The sequence below is a fragment of the Mastigoproctus giganteus genome, chromosome 14 (genome assembly GCF_048544385.1).
Source record: "Mastigoproctus giganteus isolate SK-2022 chromosome 14, ASM4854438v1, whole genome shotgun sequence".
Lineage (NCBI taxonomy): Eukaryota > Metazoa > Arthropoda > Arachnida > Uropygi > Thelyphonidae > Mastigoproctus > Mastigoproctus giganteus.
Genome location: NC_143588.1, coordinates 29,464,993 through 29,487,414, shown reverse-complemented (window position 1 = coordinate 29,487,414; position 22,422 = coordinate 29,464,993). Strand labels below are relative to the sequence as shown.

The window sequence follows — 22,422 nt, the reverse complement described above, 5'->3', positions numbered from 1 at the left end:
GCTTTTAGGACGAACTGGAACACTGGAATTCAAGGATCAGGGCAAAACCAAAAACGCTTCTCTTCGACCATGCAATACCTACTTTAAAATGGACGTGAAACGGGATGGTCATAAGAATTCAAGAAGAAGTAATATTCTGCATAAACGCCCATTTTCTTGAAAACTGGTTTGATTGTATTATTGTCAAAAATGATTATTTGTAAATTATTACAACTATGTGGTCGTGCTGGAGTATTAATACTGCAACTTCTTGATGGAGAATTGGAAATTTGACGCAGTCTCACTGTTTGCACAACGGTGTAGTTCTTTCTTCTGCCACGAGTTCTCTAACAAAAGACAAGAAAGATCAATCGCGAAACGCACATACCTTTCTTTAAGAAATAATGGACAATATGAAGGGTCTCCAGGTACACCCTCTGCCTGGATCCTTCTCAGGTAATACCGAAGGCGCTTCAACACAAGAACTGAAGTCCACGTAGAACATTATAGATTGTGACGTAGAATTATAGATTGTGATATACGTTTCTAGTGTGCACAACTGGTGGAAAAATATGGAACTACACCTTTATGCAAATTTTGACGTCGTAAATCTCCCGTGTTAACAATACTCGTATAATTTTCTTGTAATGTGAACTGTAAGAGAGAATGAAACTATTGCTATTTAATTTCCTTTTCAACATTTAATATTAAAAATTATCGAAGAAGGCTCCATCGCTGTCCAAATCTCTTCACGTTCGGTTGGTAATCAGATAACTGCTGTGCGCACATTACCATATAATCCATCTATATTTTAATAATTAAACTGTTCTAGTATTTTACAACTTTGTATTTTTCCATTGCATTACCCTCAATGAATTCTGCACTCATGCTGTGGAGGGAAAGGGGGAGGAATCTCTTTCATCTTCTTTGTTAAGTCTACAGAAACGTTTCCAAGATACCAGCTGTTGAAACTGATATCTCCAAAGAGATATTAGCAAAACTATATACTCCTACAGTAATATCAGTGGCGTAGCGGAAAGCTTCTTGGGGAGTAAAGAGGGCCCTGCAATGCGCAGGCCCCCTTTACTCCTCAGGAAGGTCTGTGTCTAGAGGGGAGAAGATAATCTTTAAGAATTAAGAGAAAGGGAGTTAAAGAAAGTAAATGTCTTTGTATTTTTCTTTTACTCTTAAAGAGAAAGGGAGGAGGAGGAGGAGGGGGAGTGATCTATTTTCCGCTACGTCAATGAAACATCTTGTAAACTCAGGGTCTAAGGAGTTTACAAGATGATTGTTACAAATACCTGGTTATATATCCAGAGAATTATTTCAAAAGTTGTAACGTTATAGAGTTTCCTATTTGAATGTTAACCAGAGGATTGGGGGGAGGGGACTGTCCAGCTTGTGTAGCGGTAGAATTAGCGACTTGTTTGTGAAAAGATGAAGAAAATACAAACACATTTTTGCAGTGATAAGGCTTTTATTCTAGCAATGTCAGACCACCACAGTGCAACGTATTTCGGCTTTGTATAAAAATAACTCTCGAAAATGACCCCTCCAAAAGAAAGAAGAATAATAATAATAATAAAGATATTCATTACATTTGCGACATTCTACCCAAGGGAAGCCTCGAACTTTCGAACGAACCGATCGCTTAAACATATAAAAATATAGAAACAGCTCACAGAGACAGCCTCATGACGGATTAACACAGAACACTCACGGCACGAGGCTGCCGAAAGTCTACGTTGGCCCCAGAGAACGTTGGGGGGTCAGGTCATGCCGTGAATGTTCTGTTTGTGTTCCCGGACGTAATCTTTGCGGCAAAATTTTTTATGGCAGATGTCGCACTCGAAACGCTTTCGATCGATGAGCACGTGCCTCTCCATATGCCTCCTGAGACTCCCTTTGTTGAAGAACTTCTGGTGGCAGTAAGGGCATACGGGATCCTCGTGCACGGACAGCGAACCGTCATTGTTAATGATAACTGTGGTCTTCTCCGGAAAGGCAGCTGCAAAAGAAGAGAAAACATATTTTTTTTGTTTTATATTTGTACTAACACATCTTAAACCTTACAGAAGTGGTTTAAAACACCAATGAAAATGTGTTCTGAACTCAATAGCAAAGTGTCAGTGTAAAATAAACACGTGTTCTTGTGGAGTGTGTCCTTGCTATGGCACCTTCACTGAGTCAAAAATAATGAGACATCGCGATCACCATAATGTGAAGTATTCGGGCGAAACTGAACCAATCCACGTGGATTCAAACGTTGTTTTCAACACCTGTTAAGTCCAATGACCTTTAAGAGTTTAACATACTTCATTTTCTGAGACACTATCAGTGTCCTTAGTAAGTAAAGACGACCATTGAACTAATAAGAAAGTATTCATTTAGTTAAATTATTGACGAACTTGGATTTTTCTAGCCATATTTCAATAATGTCTATTCGGATTAAGGTCAGGCTTGATATATATTGTTTTTCAGCAGTCTCAGATACTATGATCACTGGTGATCCTGGATAATAAGTTAGTGGGTACAATATGAGTGGTCAGTGTTAAAAAAGAAAGGAAAAAATCCCTTAAGATTCCGACGGCGTATATCACAAGAACCTCACTTTAATGGCCACACTTCTTGTGGCCATTAAAGTGAGGTTCTAGTTACGGTCAGGAGGACGCCAGAGGGTGTGTCCCATTTGAAGGGTTCAATCCAGTCTGCAGCAAGAGAGGAAAGCTGTTCAAACAAGTTTGATAAACTTGCTTGAGACTGTATGGGTTTTATGGCCTTTCACAACCAACTGGGCAATTTAGGCTGCCCACGCCTGGCTTCTAAGACTGAAACTTTTCTGTTGCCAAAGTACAGCTGATTAAAAGAACTGTGCACAAACAAACAATGAATATATAAAATCCCATTTGTTTTATTTGAGTACTGTATTGTAATTCTTGATTCGGCTGCCTCGTGGCCATCGCGTGCCACTAGTCTCCTCCACTCCAGAAATTTTTCTGGAGTGGAGGAGAGAAGTACAATTAGAGTGAAAACTGCACAAGCGTCAGAGTCTCTAAATCCGATGATTTATTTTAAATATATGATGTAATTTGAACGCAACACAATAGTTCTAAATCCAGGCAACCTTTTCATCATTCCTATGGCAGCAACGTAGCTACAGTGGTGGCGAAAAGGGGTGCAGCCGCTCCAATTATGTAAATATGCTTCTTCGGGGGAGGGAGTCCTTTTCGGGCTTGCAACGAGTCCTTTTGAACTGTGCCACTGCCCCATGGTTCTTGCCTGGCAAATGCACACTACACCGATGGATATACAGAATGGTAGATAAGAGTAGATTACAAAATTTAGAATAAAAAAACAGGTAGAGGATCACTGGTGAACATTAGAAATAAAAGAGGTCCCAAAGATCCTTGTAGTACTCCTTACAGGACAGGAAAGAAGTGGTGGATATTACACGATTCATAATGTCCACATTTCTTTTACACAGATCTAAGGTTCTGGTTTCAACGCTTTTCTGACTGGATTAGGATATTTATCCAGTTGAAAGATATTGGATGAAACAGCAAGGGGAAGCATCTTCATATTTTGCTGGGAGCTGCAAAATAGACTGGGCATTTGGGTGTATACAGCTTTATTCATAAGGGTTCTGATCTAAATCGAGTATGACGCCATCTTGAGAAATGTGCATCCATCGTTCTATTCTTCAAAGATACGAATATTCTTTTATTTTTTGTTTTTTCAAACTTCTGTATTACAGATGAAAATATCTGTGACTTCTTATGCTGTATAACTGAATTTTATTTGATTATTTTTATATATTTGTATTTGTTTAAATTTACATTTATTATTTACAAGTACATGTATTTCTGAGCAAGAAAATCTGAAAATAAACTTCCGATACTTAATTTCTGATTGAAAAAGAGGATTTCTTCCCATTGGAAGGAAGAAGAATCATGATAAATAAAATAGCGATCATCTTATAAAACTTAACTGTTAATAAGAAAGCTATCAAAGATAACTTCCAAGCTTTCTTACTAGCAGTTGTTTTATAAGATGATCACGAACCTCCGCCACCTTAATATCAATCAACTTGCCCTTAACTTCGTTATCTAATGTTTTTTTAGGGCGGGTATACTTCTATGTTCAAACATTATTTGAAAGTTTGAGTAGGCAGCCAGTTGAAAATAAAAAGAAAGAACGAGAGACAAGAGAGGAATGGTTGAGTAGTTATCCGACAAAATTGCAAAGTTGCTGATGTCACAATTTGGCAACAGCCCATCGGAAAGGAGACAAAAATGGATTAAAAAGATGAAACGATGGAAATAAATCAAAAGACCTTTTTTGTATCAGATGTATTAGTCGGAGGTGAAGCACCAAAGCTTCGAGATGCTGAATTATTGATCGGTTACTGCTTCGGGTCTTCCAGATGTAGAAAGCAGCCGTCGGATTATCACGTGACTGTCGCTTCCTGAAAGTGCGCTAACGTCTAGTTTCATTTCGTCGTCTGAAGGACCCTCTGGCTAAGTCTGCAAGGCGGGAGAACCAAGGCCACGCAAGTTTGAATGGCAGACAAGAATAAGTTCGGAAGAAAGGTCGTTAAGCGTTGATCGATAGCGAATTTACTGAATCAATTTATAAATCGGATAGTAGAGGATAGAATATGATGATATCGCTAAAAATGAAATTTATTTTTATTGTCCAGGATAGCTATCTGGTGTCAAGACAAGTTTACAACTTCACTATTTCGACAGCCATCAGAACAGCGGTTGAACCATGCAATTTTTGCAATCATTGCAGATTCAAATATCTGGCTTGGTGAATGAGTAATTTTTACACTGATCTTTATGTTATTAATTATCATAAATCTTTTTTTGGAGGACAATGCGAGACAGTTGTGGCAGAATTTTGCTTTAAAAAAGTCACAAAAGTTCAAAAGGAAATTAAAAAACATATAAGTTGTAAGCTCCTCAGATTACAACTTCCATTCCAGAGTGAAAATAAGAAAATGTATTTATTTATTCAACGCAGCTAAATTCTGCTCCTATAAGAGTACCACTAAGGTAGTTACGTCAAAGTCATTGGATGTAATCACCACTAGGCCCAAGCATAATCACCACTCACAACTAGGACCACTTTGCACCTACTTTTTTGTCATTGCTATGATATAACTATGAAAAAAAGTAGATGCAAAATGTATTGCTATGATATAGCTATTAAATAAAGTAGAAAGCCCAAAAACTAACCCAGGTCATAGATAACAGGTGTTTAATGTTATCCTGGGGCCTGGGTTCCTTTTAACTCACTTCAAAATCATCCGTTAGTTTTAGCACGTTTTCCGAGAGTAAGTACATGTACCAGTTTGAGATATTGAACTGCATCAAAGTGTTGTTTCCGATGGACCTTTTATTCCAGTCATTAGCATTATGCCAATATTATTTTCTTCCATATGATAAAAGAACAAAAGCTTCCTCATGAAAGGTTATGAAGTAATAGCTCATCAATTCTTTTACTACAACGCTCTGAGTACCACATGGAAACTGAGAAGTGGCAACTAAAGTTTGACGTTGACAAATGCAAATTACTGCACATGGGTAGAAGTAACCCCAGAGGAACGTACAACTGTGTGGTACTACACGTAGGGTGGTAGAAAATGAAAAAGACCTGGGAGTAATTGTACAGTCAGATATGAAGTTTCTGAGAAATGCAGACAAGCTGCCAGAGCAGATCATGGGATTTTGTCAATGATATACAGGAATTTTTCTAGCAGGGAAAAGGAGGTGATTATCCCTTTGTATAAGGCAATGGTCTGGATATGCCTTGAGTACTGCGTACAGGTCTGGAGGCCTCATTTTAGAAAGGATGTAGATTTGCTTGACGTGTATAGAGAAGGGCAACAAGATTGGTGAGGGGAACGAATGGGTCCTCTTACCAAGAGAGACTTAAGTTCTGTAAATTGCAGCAGCTGGAGACTAGGCCCTGGGAGGTGATCTGATTGAGGTGTATAAGGCCTTGAATGAGTTGAGCACGGTGAATTCTGATGGGATTCTTCCGATTGCTCAAATTACGAACCTAAGAGGGCATAAATTCAAATTCAGGAAAGGTAGTTGTAGAATAGATGCGCGGAAATTTGCCTTTAGCCAGCGGGTGGTTAATTACTGGAACAAACTTCCATCTGTCGTTGTGGAAGTTGATAGCTTAAATAAATTCAAGGAAAGAGGAACTGGACAAACATTTAGAGAGAATTGATGCGTGAAATTGGCTTTTTTTTTTTTTTTTTTTGAATGATGCTACATAAGCTCATACGCTTGCTTTCTTGCATCACATGCGTCTATTACTATTACTAATATTAATACTGCTAGCGTTCTTGTACGTTCCAGCCTCTTGGGAGACTGCTTGCCATTTTTACGTGCGGTTTTTCCTTATTGCATAAATCACTAGTCGAATCTTTTGGAGCCCTCGCCAGTTGCACAGTGAATATAATCACCCTCTCCCACATCAGGCTGAAAGCTCAACTCGAGTGCCATCAATGACATTAGGAATTTTTATGAACTTTTCTCACAATGTAGCTGATGTAGTCCGTCTCAGACGAGGGATGCACATATTTTATTTCGGTATTCGTCAGCAAACAGGCAAATCGACCACCAATACACGGAATTTCGATGTTCAACTTTGGCGTGGTCAATTGTCACTTGCATGTGCTGTTCCAGAGAGACCTTGGAATGTTGAAAAGCCTCAACCCTCTATAACGTTTGCATAACCAACAATTTTCATTAAATATATTTATTTATTAGTATCCCGGTACTTCTCGTAACATGATGTACGAGTACAGAAATTGCACTAAACAAGATCACAAACAGCTTAGTAAAGTCGTTGTCGTAACTATTTGACTCCATTTCGTATTTCCAACTAGCATTTTCCTTTTCAGACTCTTTTCAAATACGAAAACATTATTTTCGTGCTAATTGTATCGTTCAATATGTAATCGACGATATTATCAAATAAGTTTATACTTTTCTCTTGTATTTGTTTGTTTGTTTACTGAATGAAAATTTCCAGCCGAAAGCAAAGTAGCCTTGGAATACACTTTAGACACAAGATTAATCCCTTTTGATGCCAAATAACGTTGCTAAATCAGGAGACTGAATGCTTATTCCAATCTCAGTCGGCATGAATAAATGAAATAGTGGAAAGGATGAATGATAAATCAGAACAAAAATTTTTTAAAGATTATGAACTTAAACTGAAACACTTGAATAAGAATCCAAGTTAACCTGTGAAACTTACCCTTCTGTAGCGAGTTTCATATTTTGTCTTATGACATTTACAGTCCGCATCAAATATTTTGATTTCGGTGATGCATGCCAGTTGTGGTATAAATGGACAAAGACAGAAGGCGAAATCATCCGCTGTCTCTAATGGTAATTCAACAAACTCCCTTCCCCTGGGTAAACTGTTTTGGTCTGTCCCTTGTTGGAGTACAGAAAATCGAAGCTGAAAATTCCATAATGTATGAGAGAGAGAAAGAAGGAGGATGATAAGACGGCATAATGAAAGGTAACACTTCTGACATCCATTTTTATAGATAAATTTATTTGGACCACGTGCTGTTTATACGAAATATTTCATTACATAAAATTTCCCCTGCCAATGTGCTGAACCAAGAAGCAATAAAAAAATATTTTTCCTCTTCACCTCTATTTCGGCTACGAGAAGCGATGGTAGACTCTTTTACGGCGACGGGCCATCCTTACACTATGTACCATTTGCTTGTGTTCGGTGAGGTAGTCTTTTCGGGAGTATTTCTTGAAGCAGATATCACACTGGAACCTCTTCGGAAGGAAGTGGAGATCCATATGTCTACGTAGGTTTCCTCTACTGCAAAAGCTTCTACCGCAATATGGACATTCGGGCTCCCTGAGAGTAGCGACAATTTCATCGATGTCAATGGAAGATCCTTTAGAGCTGGACATCGCATCTGAAAACACAAATATTTTGTTGTATTACTGACGCTCTGTGCACTTACAATACAGCAGACTCTGACCTTCTAAATCGCTTTCTTTTCAATATCACCTTTAAAAATATTTCAGTGATAAATCTACCACAGGCACATTATCAATACTTACTTAAATATGCGCCAGTTTATATGACGTGTTAAGTTTGGATGCATGCGCCATGCGTAATATTCATTTGCAGAAAAAAATCAGTTTAGGAAACGTAACACTCACAGCTATCGGTTATAAAATAAGAAAAAAGGAAGCCAATTCTTATAACCAATACTCACTGAGATTCATATCATATATTAGAAGATCAGACGTGCATCTGGCAACGTCTTCCTTCAACACCATCATGGTTAAACGATGTAATCGTGGTTAATTTTCTGGTTTGTACAATTTATATTTCAATGTACGTATTGTTATAGTAATACCAAACGCGAAAGATTACTGGAATCTAAAGAACCTTGTACAGGGGATGGATTGAGGGTTGGAAAATGAGACACTAGAACTGCATTAGAATTTCTGTAGCTTTTAATTTTAGGGAACTACACCCCCCCCCCCCTCACTTCTACTTCCAAACGTTGGAACTAGAAAGGATGAAAGAAAAGTTAAGGCAAGGTTGGAGTTCAACCGTGAATGAACTTGGCTTTTTGCCAAAAGGTGGGCTTTTGACTAGTCCACAGAACAGCGTTAGAACTAAAGACTTGTTTTGAAGAAGTCCATGGTGAAAAGCCATGGGCAGAAAGTGGTATATCTCTATGTGATAGGAAATGGAATGAAACTGTGAGGGTTACTGATATGGCCACTGGGATTTTAACTGAAATTATACATTTTTTGTTAAAGCCCAGTTGGTATCTGTTTATTATACACTGCTCAGCCAAAATATAAGAAGCTGATTCACAGTATCTTGTCGGACATTCTTATGTTCGATTAGAGCTTAGATTCAACTGGTGGTCTACTTTTAAGCCATTACTGTAGTAATAATTTTAGTGGTTTCATCAATGTAGTTAGCAGATTGCGGTTCCGTATATCGTGTTATAATGCATTCAGCAGAATTTAATGAAGTATTCAGTCCTCTACTGTCCAATCGCATCAGCTTAACACCGCTCGAATCCTTATTGACAGATATTTCAGTTCTTTGTACAATGTCCGAACAAATACGGGCTATTCACTGGAGATCAACGACATGACTTCACTTTGAGGAAAGAAAGGGGAGGGATAAAACTGTAGTATCTGTGTGTAGTCACTGATTAATAGATATTTGCGTAAATCCTCAGTTCTATCCGAAACAATGATAACTTATACTGCTTACCTGCCACGACAGTCTTGTTTACCTAAGTACCAATCCTAATCAATGTAATTTTTTTCTTAAATATTCAGACAGTATGAGTAAATATTTATGCAACTTCAAGTTCTGAGTCTACTGTTTAGACTACCTACTATATAGTCTACCAATAAAACCTGGGAATTCAGAATGAATGGGGAAAATGTTTCAAATTTTTAACTTTATTGTATACTGGCTATTTTGTGTTAGTTGTTAAAAAAGTTGAACATTGTCAATTTTATGGAGAGCTGTTTGAAAAGTAAGATAATGTTTTTGGAAAAATAACCATAGAAAAATGAAACGATACATGAATGAAGGCAGATGTTTTTCCAAAGACCCGAAGAGATGAACGTGAGAAGGAGCATAGGTCGGGAGAGTGTAACAGACAGGTGATTACTCCTTTATTCATAACGCTGTCACCACTCACGTGCAGATGGCAATGTGTCATCATGTTTGAAATGACTGCACCAAAAAGAAAGCAGGCTTGTTCCTTACACGTTACTCTTGGACCATGCACCAGCTCACAGTTGCTGGTGAATTTTTATGGTCTCAGTCCCTTTAACGTGTAGAAAATCACATAAATTTTCTTCTCCTCGTTTCAAGTGGTCGTCTTGTTTTACGCACCCGAAGTCAACAAAGGTGTGTAGGTTTCAGAAGGCGAAACTACAGCTGCTAGGATTCTCGAATGGGCCACCTTAGTTGCTTTTTAACAACCATAACAAGGCAACTGCGGGCCTTCACCTCTTTTGGGGTCCCTGCGGTGGGCATATGGTACTTTTATCACTTGGTATACATTTCTAGTAACAAGAACACAGCTTACCCCCAAAATATCCGTTACCTTACTTTTCAAACGGTCATATGTTACGCTTCTGTTAGTTTCTGCCCAGGCTACTGAAACCACAATGCGTCAATATACTCCATATTACTGATGAAAATTCTGGAGGGTGTAACCATGCAACCGACAACCAATTAATTCGACTATGGCCTAAACAAATTCATGCAAATCCTTCCTGTCTCGGAGAGATTCGAATCCAGGCCTTTTCCATAAAGTATAGGACGATAGCGATCGAAACTATTGTCTAGCAGAGCAAGACCCGAGCGGTGGATTCCTAATTTATCAATAAAGTGAATAGATGTGTATATAAAATGAAAGCCTTTTCCCAAAAGAGAATCGATGCAGTCCTCATTATAGGTGAAATTAGAATAATTTTACAATTGTTCTAAGCACAAAGTTGAAAGAAATCGCATTAAAAAAAAAAAGGCATTGAAAATAAGCAAGCAGAATCTCAAAAAAGCCTAGCTTTTCAAAAAGAAAATTTTCGCCGGATAACCTGAAGTGATGGTAGTTGCAAAATGCCATTAGAAAAGAAACGCATTCACCAAAGAAGTTTTCAGAACATTCTATCAGTTTCTAGCTAATGATAAGGTTGCTGTCCTTTCTTGCGCTATTGAACTAAGGAAAGTTCTAATACTATGGCATCTTAGAACCTCTTCAGAGCGCAGAAATGTATGAAGATTTGTCATCCTGCTGGTAGATGTCTAAAACTACCACGATTCATTCAGACATCCAAAGGTTAGCGACTTCGGGTAAAGATGCTCTGTTAGCAGAGACAGAGCTTATGCTTTTCAAATTTTAATCATTCTTAATTATGTTTTCCAATGAATAAATAAATATTTATTCTTTTATCTTACAATTTCAAGCGATATTTGTATATGCATTGATTTCTGGGTCATCGTGCTTTAAAATAAATAATCTATTCTTTTTTGTAGAAACTATCAGGTACTGAGAATCGACGAAACCTTATTGCAATGAATTTTCTTTAAAAAATTAGTGCTTAAATCAGTTTAAGTAGCAACTTTCTGATTAAATCTATTTTCTGTTTAAACCGTCTCTTGTTTTTAACTTGGCCATTTCACCGGCAATAAACCAATTATAAATTAATCTGTATGGTCATATTTTTGGAAGTAATTTTATTTAAACAATTCACGTAATTTAAACCCAAAGGAATTCTCTTTCTAGAGCAGTGGAACATTTGCTTCTAGAACTGGACAAAAGTTGAAAAATTCAGACGTGGAATTTGAAACAAAATAAATAATAATTAAAATTGATAACGATCGTTATATACCTGAATTACAATTATGTAAAACACTTTTCTCTCCCAGCATTGGAAATAATATTTTTTTTTTCGGGTATAAAGTTGCTTTTGTTAGTTTTCTCCATCTCAGTGATTTCTATGGATGTTTTCATAACTTTTGAAAAAATACTTACATTTCTGTCAAATAAAGTAACTTAGTTTTTAAAAATGCGTAGTAATATTGCTGTAGTAGTAGGGTTTTCAGCGACTACGGCCATATTGCTCCGTATATAATGTGTCTGTAAACTGCGTGTGTTTTGTGGCCAATTTTCTCTTTGCTGTACGAAAAACTCGAGTTTCCGGGAGGAAAAACCATGCTACCCTCTCCTGAGACCGACTAACTCAGCCACGTTGTGAAAAAGGCTCATAAAAATTCCTCATGTCATCGATGATGACTCGAACTCAGGTCTTTTCCACCCGGTGATTGTACCAACTGTGCCATCCACCAGGGAACGGTGATCATAAACACGGTGCTGTCCGCAAAGGATGGTATGTGAAGTCAGAACTCAAAAACAGAACAGTGAATAAGATATGGTACCATGTTTAGTATTGACTTTGATTTCCTTCCGATCTGCTTAAGGCAAAAGAATGGAGCTGCAGTTGTAAAAGGAACGTTCAACTTTCTGATCGAGGTTGTTTTTTGCATATTTTAGGTTACCGCGATTTTGATAAGCTGTATTGAATTTAAATCGATCAAAATTTGTAAAATAGCATCCTACGAGATATCAATGAGACGTTTTACTAAAGGAAGATATGCAAATCAGCGTCCAGTGCAGAGTGATATTAGCATTTTAAAAAATTTCGTGCTCTTTACCTTTGTACTGTCATAGCATTGCCATTTCTGCGCCCTCGTGGGTACATAGATCGCACTAAACCTCTTGGGTTTGCCAGATGGCGCTCTTCGATATGCCTCTTAAGAGAACCCCTATTCCACCCTTTCCGGGTGGTAAAGATCTGAGCTCTAGCCCCGTCGATGACGTAAGGAATTTTTATGGGCCTTTTTCACAACGTGGCTGACTTAGGTCTCAGGCGAGGGTAGCAAGGTTTTTTTCTCCTGGAAACTCGGGTTTTTTGTCCAGCAAACAGAAAATCGACCACAGAACACGTGGGCGATTTTCTGAATTTACAGACCCTATACACGGAGCAATATGACCTTAGTCGCCCATGCTCCTAAAATCCTACTACTACTGCTATTTCTGCAACTGTAAATATTTCATTAGCAATAAATAAACTTAGGTATCGAGTTAGTTTTCAACCTGACCATCAAAGAACTGTCCCAATTAGACTATATATAGCGCTATTAACTTTATTTACAAGCGGTAAATTTGAAAAAATAGAGATTCTTACCAAATGTAATGAATTGGATAATGGCCGAAGGTATGCACCTTTCTTTCTGGACCTTTTTTAAATAGAGACACTTTCATAAACAGTAAAGGTAAAACAAATTATAATACTTTTTTATTCATGAAGTTCTCCGCAAATCACTGCGCACCATATGAATTTGTGACATGAAAACTGTACATCTCCAGTGCAGTTTATGTGAGCAACAATTTCAACAATTTTTTTTCTCTCTTTTATATAGTAAAAAGTTCAATAAATAACAACATTAGTTCTTTACCAAAGAACCGGGTTCATATTTAGTCAGTACCGAAATTCATCACATTAGAAGGCAACACTGTTCAAGAAAAACAAAATAGTCATCTTGAAAAAATTGCTGGAGTTTTGATTTTTGGACGATTTAATTAAGGGAATCGTTCTAGAGCTGTCCCCTTGCATCCGGAGAGCGGTTTCCACCGAGATTTCATTAAGGAACCTGCATATGGTGAACTAATCGTTTGTGATCTACAACGTAACTCCTTCTGGTAAACGTTTTAAGACATACATCGCACTGAAATCTCCTTGGGTTTGCCAGATGGCGTTCTTCGATATGCCTCTTAAGAGTACCCCTATTACAGTAAGCACGACTACAATATGGGCACACAGGTTCCTTGAGACTAACCATTATATCGTCTATGATCTCCATCGGTGCTGTGACTTCGATCACAGTGAGAAGACCTGAAAGAGAAGAGAAAACACATTCGATTGTTTGTTCTGCAATGAAAGCTAAATATTTACTCAATTAACAGCTTAAAGATACATAAAGAAGGATATGATGTCCGTGTATGGGTATTAAGTAGCAAATACCTGAACTTTTTATAGAATTCTACTGGAAACCAACAGTATTTGCTATTCTGCCGAATGAAAGATCTCTTGTCAGAAGATATTTCAAGATACTTTTAAAAATAAGTCATACTTTTAAAAATAAGTCACATTTTCAAATGCAAGGTAACTGTGGTCCTGACCTTCTGAAATATATAAGTGGCAAGAGGGAAGTTATTGATTTCAATGGCTCCTGGAATGTCACAAATACTTCTCTTCCACCGAGACTGAATTTAAACAGAATGTGCAAGGCGTTGATTTATATTTGTTATTGCATGTGTGTGATGTTAATAACCAGAAGTAAAAGACATTTCCAAAAATGTTTATTTACCTAAAATAATAAAATAACTCAGTTATAATTCTCAATACATTTAAATCTTTTTACAATACTTGTACAGTCGAATATCCAATTCATACACAACACATTTCAGTTATTTTCTTATTGTTAAGCTGCATCAGTACTCAAAACTCTTTCTAAATGATATGACATAACACATAACTGCCAAATACCTTTTTCATACCGAGCCAATGACATTATACACTACAACACCTCACAAAGTTCACCAGTATAGTTCCAATTCCGAAACACCGGCCATAAAGAAAGGAGGGTATATTACAATTTCAGTAATCAAAATATCCCTTGTCTATACTCAGTTGTAGGCATAATGTTTTTAAAAGGTTTAGTTAGATTTTTTGAGAGAGAGATTAGAATCGTTAACCTTCAATTTTTTTAACTGTGCTTTCAATAGAGAAAATCCTTTTATGAAATTAATAATGAAAATTCATCGTGGAAATTTAATTAATGTAATACATCTTTTTACGAGGATATGTATATTAATTTCTTAATCTGAAACTTTTTTTTGTGGCAGTGAATGAAGCTATCTTAGCTCTGATACAATGAAAATGCTCTATCTGGTCTGGCAATTCTCCTGGATGGACTTTGTGCATATATCCCCTAGAAAAATAAGTTTCTCTGAATATTACTAATTACGCTAACTTATGAAGAACTATCACAGGTTGTGTTCAGAAAAGACTTAAGGTTCAATTGGCAGAGCGGACCAGCACCGGATAATGAAAAAGATCTGGCACATTCCATCTTCATAATCCAAAGGATTGCCACAATGAACAGCGACCACTTAAGTGCGTGGGCTGAGGAACTTGACCCATCTTTAAAGAAAACTAATACTGTACCTCGAAATGACACATGCATCGAACTTAAAGCTAAGACACAACAAATTAAATACTAGTTCTTTTTACTTTGAACATCGTCGCTCACTTGTGCGAAAAGGTTAGTGATTACTACAGTAAAAGAATATATCCTCCTTACTTAATAACCTGAGAATGCATTTAAACCCACATATGACGAGCGTACTTCCGTTTTGGCCGGATACTCTTCATGCGGTGTACTTGGATTTTGTGATCGTCCACGTAGTCCCTTCGGGCGTATTTTTTGAAACAAATGTCACACTGGAAGCGTTTCCGATTGCTCAGATGGCGTTCTTCTATATGTCTACGTAGATTACTTTTGCTGGAATAACTACGTTTACAATAAGGACAGATGACCTCGTCCGTAGTCGCTACCGGGTCCTCGGCGTCAGACAGGATGATCATGGAATCTGGAAGAGTGGGGGCATAGATGATAATAAGTGAACCATTGTTAAACCTACCTTATCAATGATTACATGTGTCCTCAATAACACATTGAAAATACATATATATCATTATTCCGAGAATCTTTGTGGTTTTGCTTCAGATGCTAGTAATGAATATTAATATAATTTTCTAAGAACATATATAATCCCCAGCGAGCATGAAAATATGTGTCATTTTTGTACAGGGTAGTAGGTCTTTAATGAATATTGCAAACTAGAACAACTTTTAGAAGTGATAATCACAGTCTAACGGTTTTGAGATTCCTTTGGCGGTTAATGCTAAAGGAGTCTCACAGACTGTGCTGATCAAAAAATACTGAATGCAGTGTAAAGTGTTAGCGCAGGTTTCTTCAAAGTTATGTTTGTTTCTCTAAGGACTGAAATCATCCAGATGTCAAGCTGGAACTCGCAGACGTACCAGCACTTCAAGCACCTTCAAAGCAGTACCGAGGGGCTCAGGGCGTTAATACTTGTTTGTTTTCTCTCACTTATGCTCAGCTGCTCTCAAAACATTCCCATTAAATGGTTCTTAGCATTTCTGTGGTCTACCATTTAAAGCGGTGTTTCTCAACCTTCCAGCCATCCCTTTTTTGAACGAACCAAAATCGGCGACCCCCATACTGGTCACAACCTTGGTTTCTCCCTTCGTCTAAGATTCTGCTTAAGCTGTGATCCTCATTCCTTCGAGACTATAGAAGACCACGACTCATTGCTTTTGAACTACTGATTTAAGCAACATTCAGATTCACCGTTATATCTATCTACTCTAAATTAAGTTATAAGAAAGTTTAAAACATAATTATGTTATTGATTCATAAATGTGTCCTTTCTTTTACCTTACCTACGAGGTACTTCTTTAAGGTGGCAGTGAATTCAATTGGTTACGAGACTTTCCTTTCAGATTGATACGAATATTTCCTTTCATATACTGCACATTACATAAATCTTAAAAACTCGCGCTTGAAATTAATAAGTTTAAGTAGCTTTATCCTTTGGAATTTGTTTACACTCACCTGTCAAGCATATTGTCAATAAATCTAATATGCATTATTTTTATTTATATAATTTTAAGCCACAAGGTATTCCAAGAGTCACACGCTTGCGCACCTCCTGTTCAAAAATGAAATTTTGCAGTCTGAAATTCGAAATACAAAGTGGTTCATAGAGAGAAGTAATCAAAAGTCTTATACAACCACCATTATTTACCACCTGAATTGTTGTTGTTGTTATTTTGATTTTTAGGAGCATTAGCAACTAAGGCCATATTGCTCCGGGATATGCGGTGGTCATTTCCTGACCTTTCCGCATCTGGTGGTGACGGGTTCGAACCCCGGTCTAATCAAGAAGCGTGTGCTACGCTCTGCTGCTGCTTCCCACCTGGCTACGGAGGCGCCTACCATCTGGATGGATTGTAAATAGTCTTACAATTCATGCAGAATGCTCGGCTTGACGCTGCTCTTGATTTTCAGATATTCTACCTAGGGGCGTTATCAGCCCTGTGGGACTAGAGCAGCTTATCCCGTCCCTCAAGCCCTGACTTCAACCATTTCTTCTCTTCTTAGCAATGCATTCTAAAAGGAATGTATTGCTCAGAAGAGAGGAATAATGTCTGGTGTTCCCAAAAGTTCGCTGCTGGGGTTGTTGAACAAAATCAGTTCTGTAAATGCGCCTCATTTGCTCCAAAATTCTTTATGCAAGATTCTTGGTACATCAGAATTTTAAGCTTTCGTTGATTCATTTAAGTTCTGGAAGAAATTAAAACGTGTTTCTAAAACCATTCACTGTGATCAAAAATTAAACACAGAATGAAAATATTGTAAAATGTATTTCAAAGGGGACATTTGGTAAAGAAATAATTTTAATTTTTGTAACAAAGTACAAATCGGTTGACGAAAAAACAAAATGGCGTCAGTTTTAACATTTAACGATTCTCGAAATACAACAACAAACTTCGTGTTCTTCATAAAATGAACACTCCACCGGTTATATTTGGGCTTGAGGGCTTAGTGGTGGTGATGATGCAGTCGTCTGCTGGACCACATACGCATAGTCAGATGCGGTGACTTCCGTTTTTTTCGGATGCTCTTCACGTGATGCACCAATTCTTTGTGGTCTTCCACGTAGTCCTTTCTGGAATATTTTTTGAAACAAATGTCACATTGGAATTTTCGATTAAGAAGGTGATGTTCTTCTATGTGCCTGCGAAGATTTCCTTTGCTGGAGTAGCTGCGTTTACAATAACGACAAGTAGCTTCATCCACGCCTGGTCCCAGTTCCTCTACATCTGACAGGGCCGTCGTGGTGTCTAAACTAGCGCTGTCATCTATAAAATAAGTTAAAACCGAACTTTACCAAAGGATGAAATCAACTGGATTTCTGAATCATATTAAAATGAATTCTTAGACTGGTATTTAATGTTAATATTAGCATTTTACGGTAGTTATCCACTTGTCGAATAAACAATTCGTATTTCTCGGTGTTGGCTTCAAGATCTTTATTAATCAACTCCCATCATCGGTTTTCCTTTTTTTTTTTTTTTAAATAACTATTCCAAGAAAAAAAAAAGCAGATAATTACCATGGTGACATCAAAGCAAGTGGAAACAATAAAATTGCTCTTCAATAATATCCACTTGAGATACAATAACCATCATCTCTGTTGACCTAGAAGAAAAGTACTGTATTTTAAAATTGCGAGGGTTAATATGTTTGGGTGGGGGAAAGGTTCTAGGCACCTCTGTTATAGGGGTAGAAAGTTTTATAGGGTCCTTCACTGTCGTGGAGGCCCGCCTATCTCCTTGGAAGTAATACCTAGCAATTAACAACTTTCAATAGGAGAAAAAGATGCGGGTTTGTACTAAGGCACTTAAATTCATGGTTCGTCGAAATCCTTTCTTCTGTTCGCTCCTGGGTGGGAGAAATATTTCACTCTTATGGAAGATAACCAAGAAATAATTTAAATACACTTTTCTCTTTTAACTGATAAAATCGAAATTTTGAAACAAAACTGTGAAGTTCGGTTAAATTATATAGGTGTAAGTATGTATAAGAAAAACTTGCTTCATATCCTTATAATTGTCTTCTGGCACATCGAGTTTTGCAATTTTCTAACCGATACTGAGTGCTTGGGTATATCCGCAGGTATCCATATCTTTAAATCCTTGTATTGGTTAATTAAAACTGTACACTCCCGTGTGTGGGAATTATAATCTAAAGCAAAATAAAACACAGAAACTGAAATACTAAATAAATATTTATTTTCAAGGCACAGAGGATAAACCAATACTGTTGCATGTACCTGTATATACACAACGTAAGATGTCATAAAGTCTCTTAGTTAAGAAGAAAATAATATTCACCCGAATCCGTTAACATTCACTGATAAATGTTAAGTGGGCATGTTACAAGCTCTGCAACAGTCATCATTCCAACAAAGCCTTTAGAAAATTAGAAAAAAAAATTTAGAAAGACGCTGATACAGCGTTTAATTCTATATTTCAACATTTCCTTTAACAATATTTTTTCTTATTTTTAACCATTTCAAATAGCTTCGTAACAAAATATGTATTAACTGTGCGGAACAAGTGAAGTGCGTGTAATTATTATAGACTATATACAACCAAACTGAATGATATGTATCATTACATTCCTGCCTTTAAATACAGCATTAAATACGCTGCAATTAATAACCTTTCTAAACACATTCCTCTCAAGTTTTTGTTGTAATAAACAAATGAACTCTTCCCCGGCAATATTCATCTAGAAGGCAATTTATTATGAAAGTCAAAAATTGATATTAGTAATGCAATGATAGCAAAATATACCCGTAAATGTTAGTGCCACCTACCGTTACTAAGAAGTAATGCACATTCGAAAGAATTGTTAACTTCCGCGCAAGAAAATAGATCGCGCGATAGATGAAACAACTTTTTATTCTAGTGCCCGTTTGCTACCTCCGCACCCCTAAGATTAGAAAATGGGGAGGGAAGTAAATGGGGGTATATCAGTGTACAATTTTATTAGTAATATTCGAAAAAGACAATCTTTTATTAATGAATTTCTGATAATTCTCTCCGCGAACTACTTTTTTGTAGCTAAAAAAAATTAATTAATTAATTCACACCCTGTTTTAGGGGGGACAAATAATGTCATCTGGGGGGGCCTCTTATATAACTGCGTTATAGTTTTCGCTTGTTATAGCAACTGCTGAGATAAACAGAGTACACATTACTAGGGGGTTATTAATACAAATAAACAGAAAAACACGTTTTAAGGGGGTTATTAAAATATTTGATTTGTAGGGAAATTAAAGTAGCAGAAAATGGGATAACCTGCGTAATTTCTGCAGCGCTCTCTAATGGTTGGTGATGTTTCTTCAAATCAGCCGATACTTGTTCAGATAACCTATGGATATCTAAGGTACCACAGTAAAACTGCTCCCTTTTTTCTTCCAAAGGAAGCTTTTATCTAATAGATATCTTTAAGAATTAATTAAGAAAACTGGCTACTGTTAAGAATGAGATGTGCGATTAATATCCACCACTGCCACAGCAAAAGGCAACATTCAGTTTCCCCATCCCCCTTATCGCGAGAATATTTTCTTTTATGGAGCGAGATGAGAGCAGAGGCGGCTTTATCCTGCACAAGGCCCCGAACAGGAACTTGCCTCGCTTATCCTTAAAGCCGCCTCTCGAAAAGGCAACGTCCGCTCAGGTCAATCCCCCAGAAGTTTCTCACTGCTGCATGTTTTTTTGTACCCAGCAATAACTGAGTACACGGAATGGTTGGAGCTTCAGTCTTAGAAGCTGCGATTCTAAAACCAAAATGTACAAATCACAAAGAAAATTCTGTTACAACAGTGTAAAAACTCTTAGTGAGCAAAAACAAAAGAGAAATTAATAATTACGCAACATCCTTCATCTGCTGATGAAAAGACAAAAATACACAAACATGATAACACTTCCCTGGCGATTTAAAAATGTGGTTACAGAAAAAGGTTACTATGCACATTGAGCATGTGTTCTTTGAGGTAGTCTTTTCTCTTGTACTTCTTCAAGCACACTTCGCACTGGAATCTCCTCCTGTCAGCCAGTAAATGAACCTCCATATGTCTACGAAGGTTACCTTTATTCGAATATTTCCGCTTGCAGAAAGGGCAAATAAACTTTTGAACGCCACTAAACATGTCATCGAGGTCGGGTATTATCATCTCGGTCACTTTTTCTTCGTCTAAAAAAAAAAAGAAAAAAAAAGAAAAAGTTAATTAGTACGAAAAATACAGTTTTAATATTTATTTAACTTACTACAATAATGTTATCCTCTGAAGCGACAATATCACATTAGCTTCTCACTAAATACATAAGAATTAAACGAAATCACTTTTTTGTTGTGATGGAAAATAAACTTTTTAAATGATATTTGCCATTGGAATATTCGCTGTATGTCAAATTTCATCCGGCTGATCAGTGGATTTAAAATTCTTGAAAAGAAATTTATAAACACCCTAGAAATTCTTTTAATATGACAGAGATTACACTTTTCTGCACAGATTTGCGATCTCATATTCTTAATCTTCGGATCTTCTTTGGAGAACTTCATATTTCAATCAAAAACGAAATAAACCGCTCTGAAATAACAAACACATAAAATATCCATCATCTGTTACCTCATATCCACAGAGGATGACGGTGTTATCCTCGTGATCTTTGAGATCAACGCAGTCAGAGTTAATTACGAAAACTATATTCATTTGAGACTATTACATAAGTGCACCAATCAAAAAACTTTCAGTACCATTTTCACTCTTATTAGAGCACGTGGTAAGAGACATCCACAAGATTAAACGACTGTAGTTATGTATTCTCTGTGTATGCAAACCGTATACAACATGTTTAGGCGCCAGGGGCGGTCTCTTCGTCTACACGAACCTGTTACTGGATAAGTTTTTGTCGGTCATGGCCAGTCACACGCAAAGAATGAATTCCCTTATTGAAGTAGTTCCCAAAATTTTCCCATACTTCGGCAATAGCATTTGTTTATTCAGTTTATGTCTTCAAATTGTATAAATATGTACAGAATTAATGTTGATAAATATGTATGTAGAACTGTAATATTTATACATATAATGATGCTAATAATTTTAAACTAACGTGATAACACAAGGAAATAAATATGTAGGAATTTACCAAATTTGACAGCAACCAATATTTGGGGGGGGGGGAGAAGAATATGTATTTCATTGGTAATAACTGTTACCATACAAAAAGAAAATGTATGTGCAGGATCGGGTCAACTGGCAGAAAATTGGAAACCCTATGTTTCCAATACGAGGGTTCACATTAAGCAAAAAATCAGTGATGTACAGTGATATTACTTCGTGTTGCAAAAGATTATACAAAACCATTGTAGATGCACAAGGAAATCCACTCCCCCAGAGGTAGACTCCTTCATCCTCCCAACCAGATATGGTGGTAATCATACTGAGAAGAATCAGAGCCGGGACTGGGTGTTTTTCCACCATATTCTTGTACTACAAGAATATAAATCTTGTAAACTCATCTCTGACCGCTTGTGATTATCCCGGAATACCAACATAATTATTTTTTTTTAATTATTATAGTGTCAAGTGGCAGAAACTCTGAAAGTATCGGCAAGCACAGAAAAAGCAGGTGGGTTAATTGGAGCTGCACGTGCAAAGAGCGGCGGAAATCTGATATTTCCATCACAAGTTCATCTTCGTTTCCTGTTTGTAACGTCATTCGTCTCTGCAACAATCCGCTGCAGGAAGCGACCCCACCCCTTCCTGTTGATAGCAGATAAGATGTCGAGAGGAGAAACTCCAGAACAATATCGTCCGCGAGTCATTCGAATATTTTCACACATCGAATTTCACTAACGGCCAGAAACATTAATCGAACGGATTCACACACACTTGCAGCGCATATCTCATTATATGTAGTTCCTATGCTCTTTGTTCCAGGCAGCACCTATAAACGCATCTCTAGCATGTGCCTACAAGTTGTCTGCGTGGTCTAAGCCAGCTTATTCCCTTTGATGTCTCCATATTTCATAACACCATTCTTTTAGCTAAACATGGAATAAATAGTCGGCACAGTGCCACACTTCAGTGCTAATTTAATAGGC

The 22,422-nt window shown here is 37.1% G+C and overlaps 1 protein-coding gene across 2 annotated transcripts in view; it reads right to left on the bottom strand.

Moving 5' to 3' along the window:
- Positions 1-1,718: 1,718 nt before the first annotated feature.
- Positions 1,719-22,422, bottom strand: part of LOC150075038 (uncharacterized) — a 595,491-nt gene continuing 574,787 nt past the window's right edge. The window contains exon 5 of one of the 2 annotated variants that reach the window (XM_090388663.1): positions 1,719-1,987. In XM_090388663.1, coding sequence (XP_090244789.1) covers positions 1,749-1,987 — 239 coding nt within the window. In that variant the 3' untranslated portion in view covers positions 1,719-1,748. Of the gene's footprint in view, positions 1,988-19,542; positions 20,509-22,422 lie in introns of those variants that run through there. The other variant, XM_090388659.1, reaches the window with a different exon arrangement.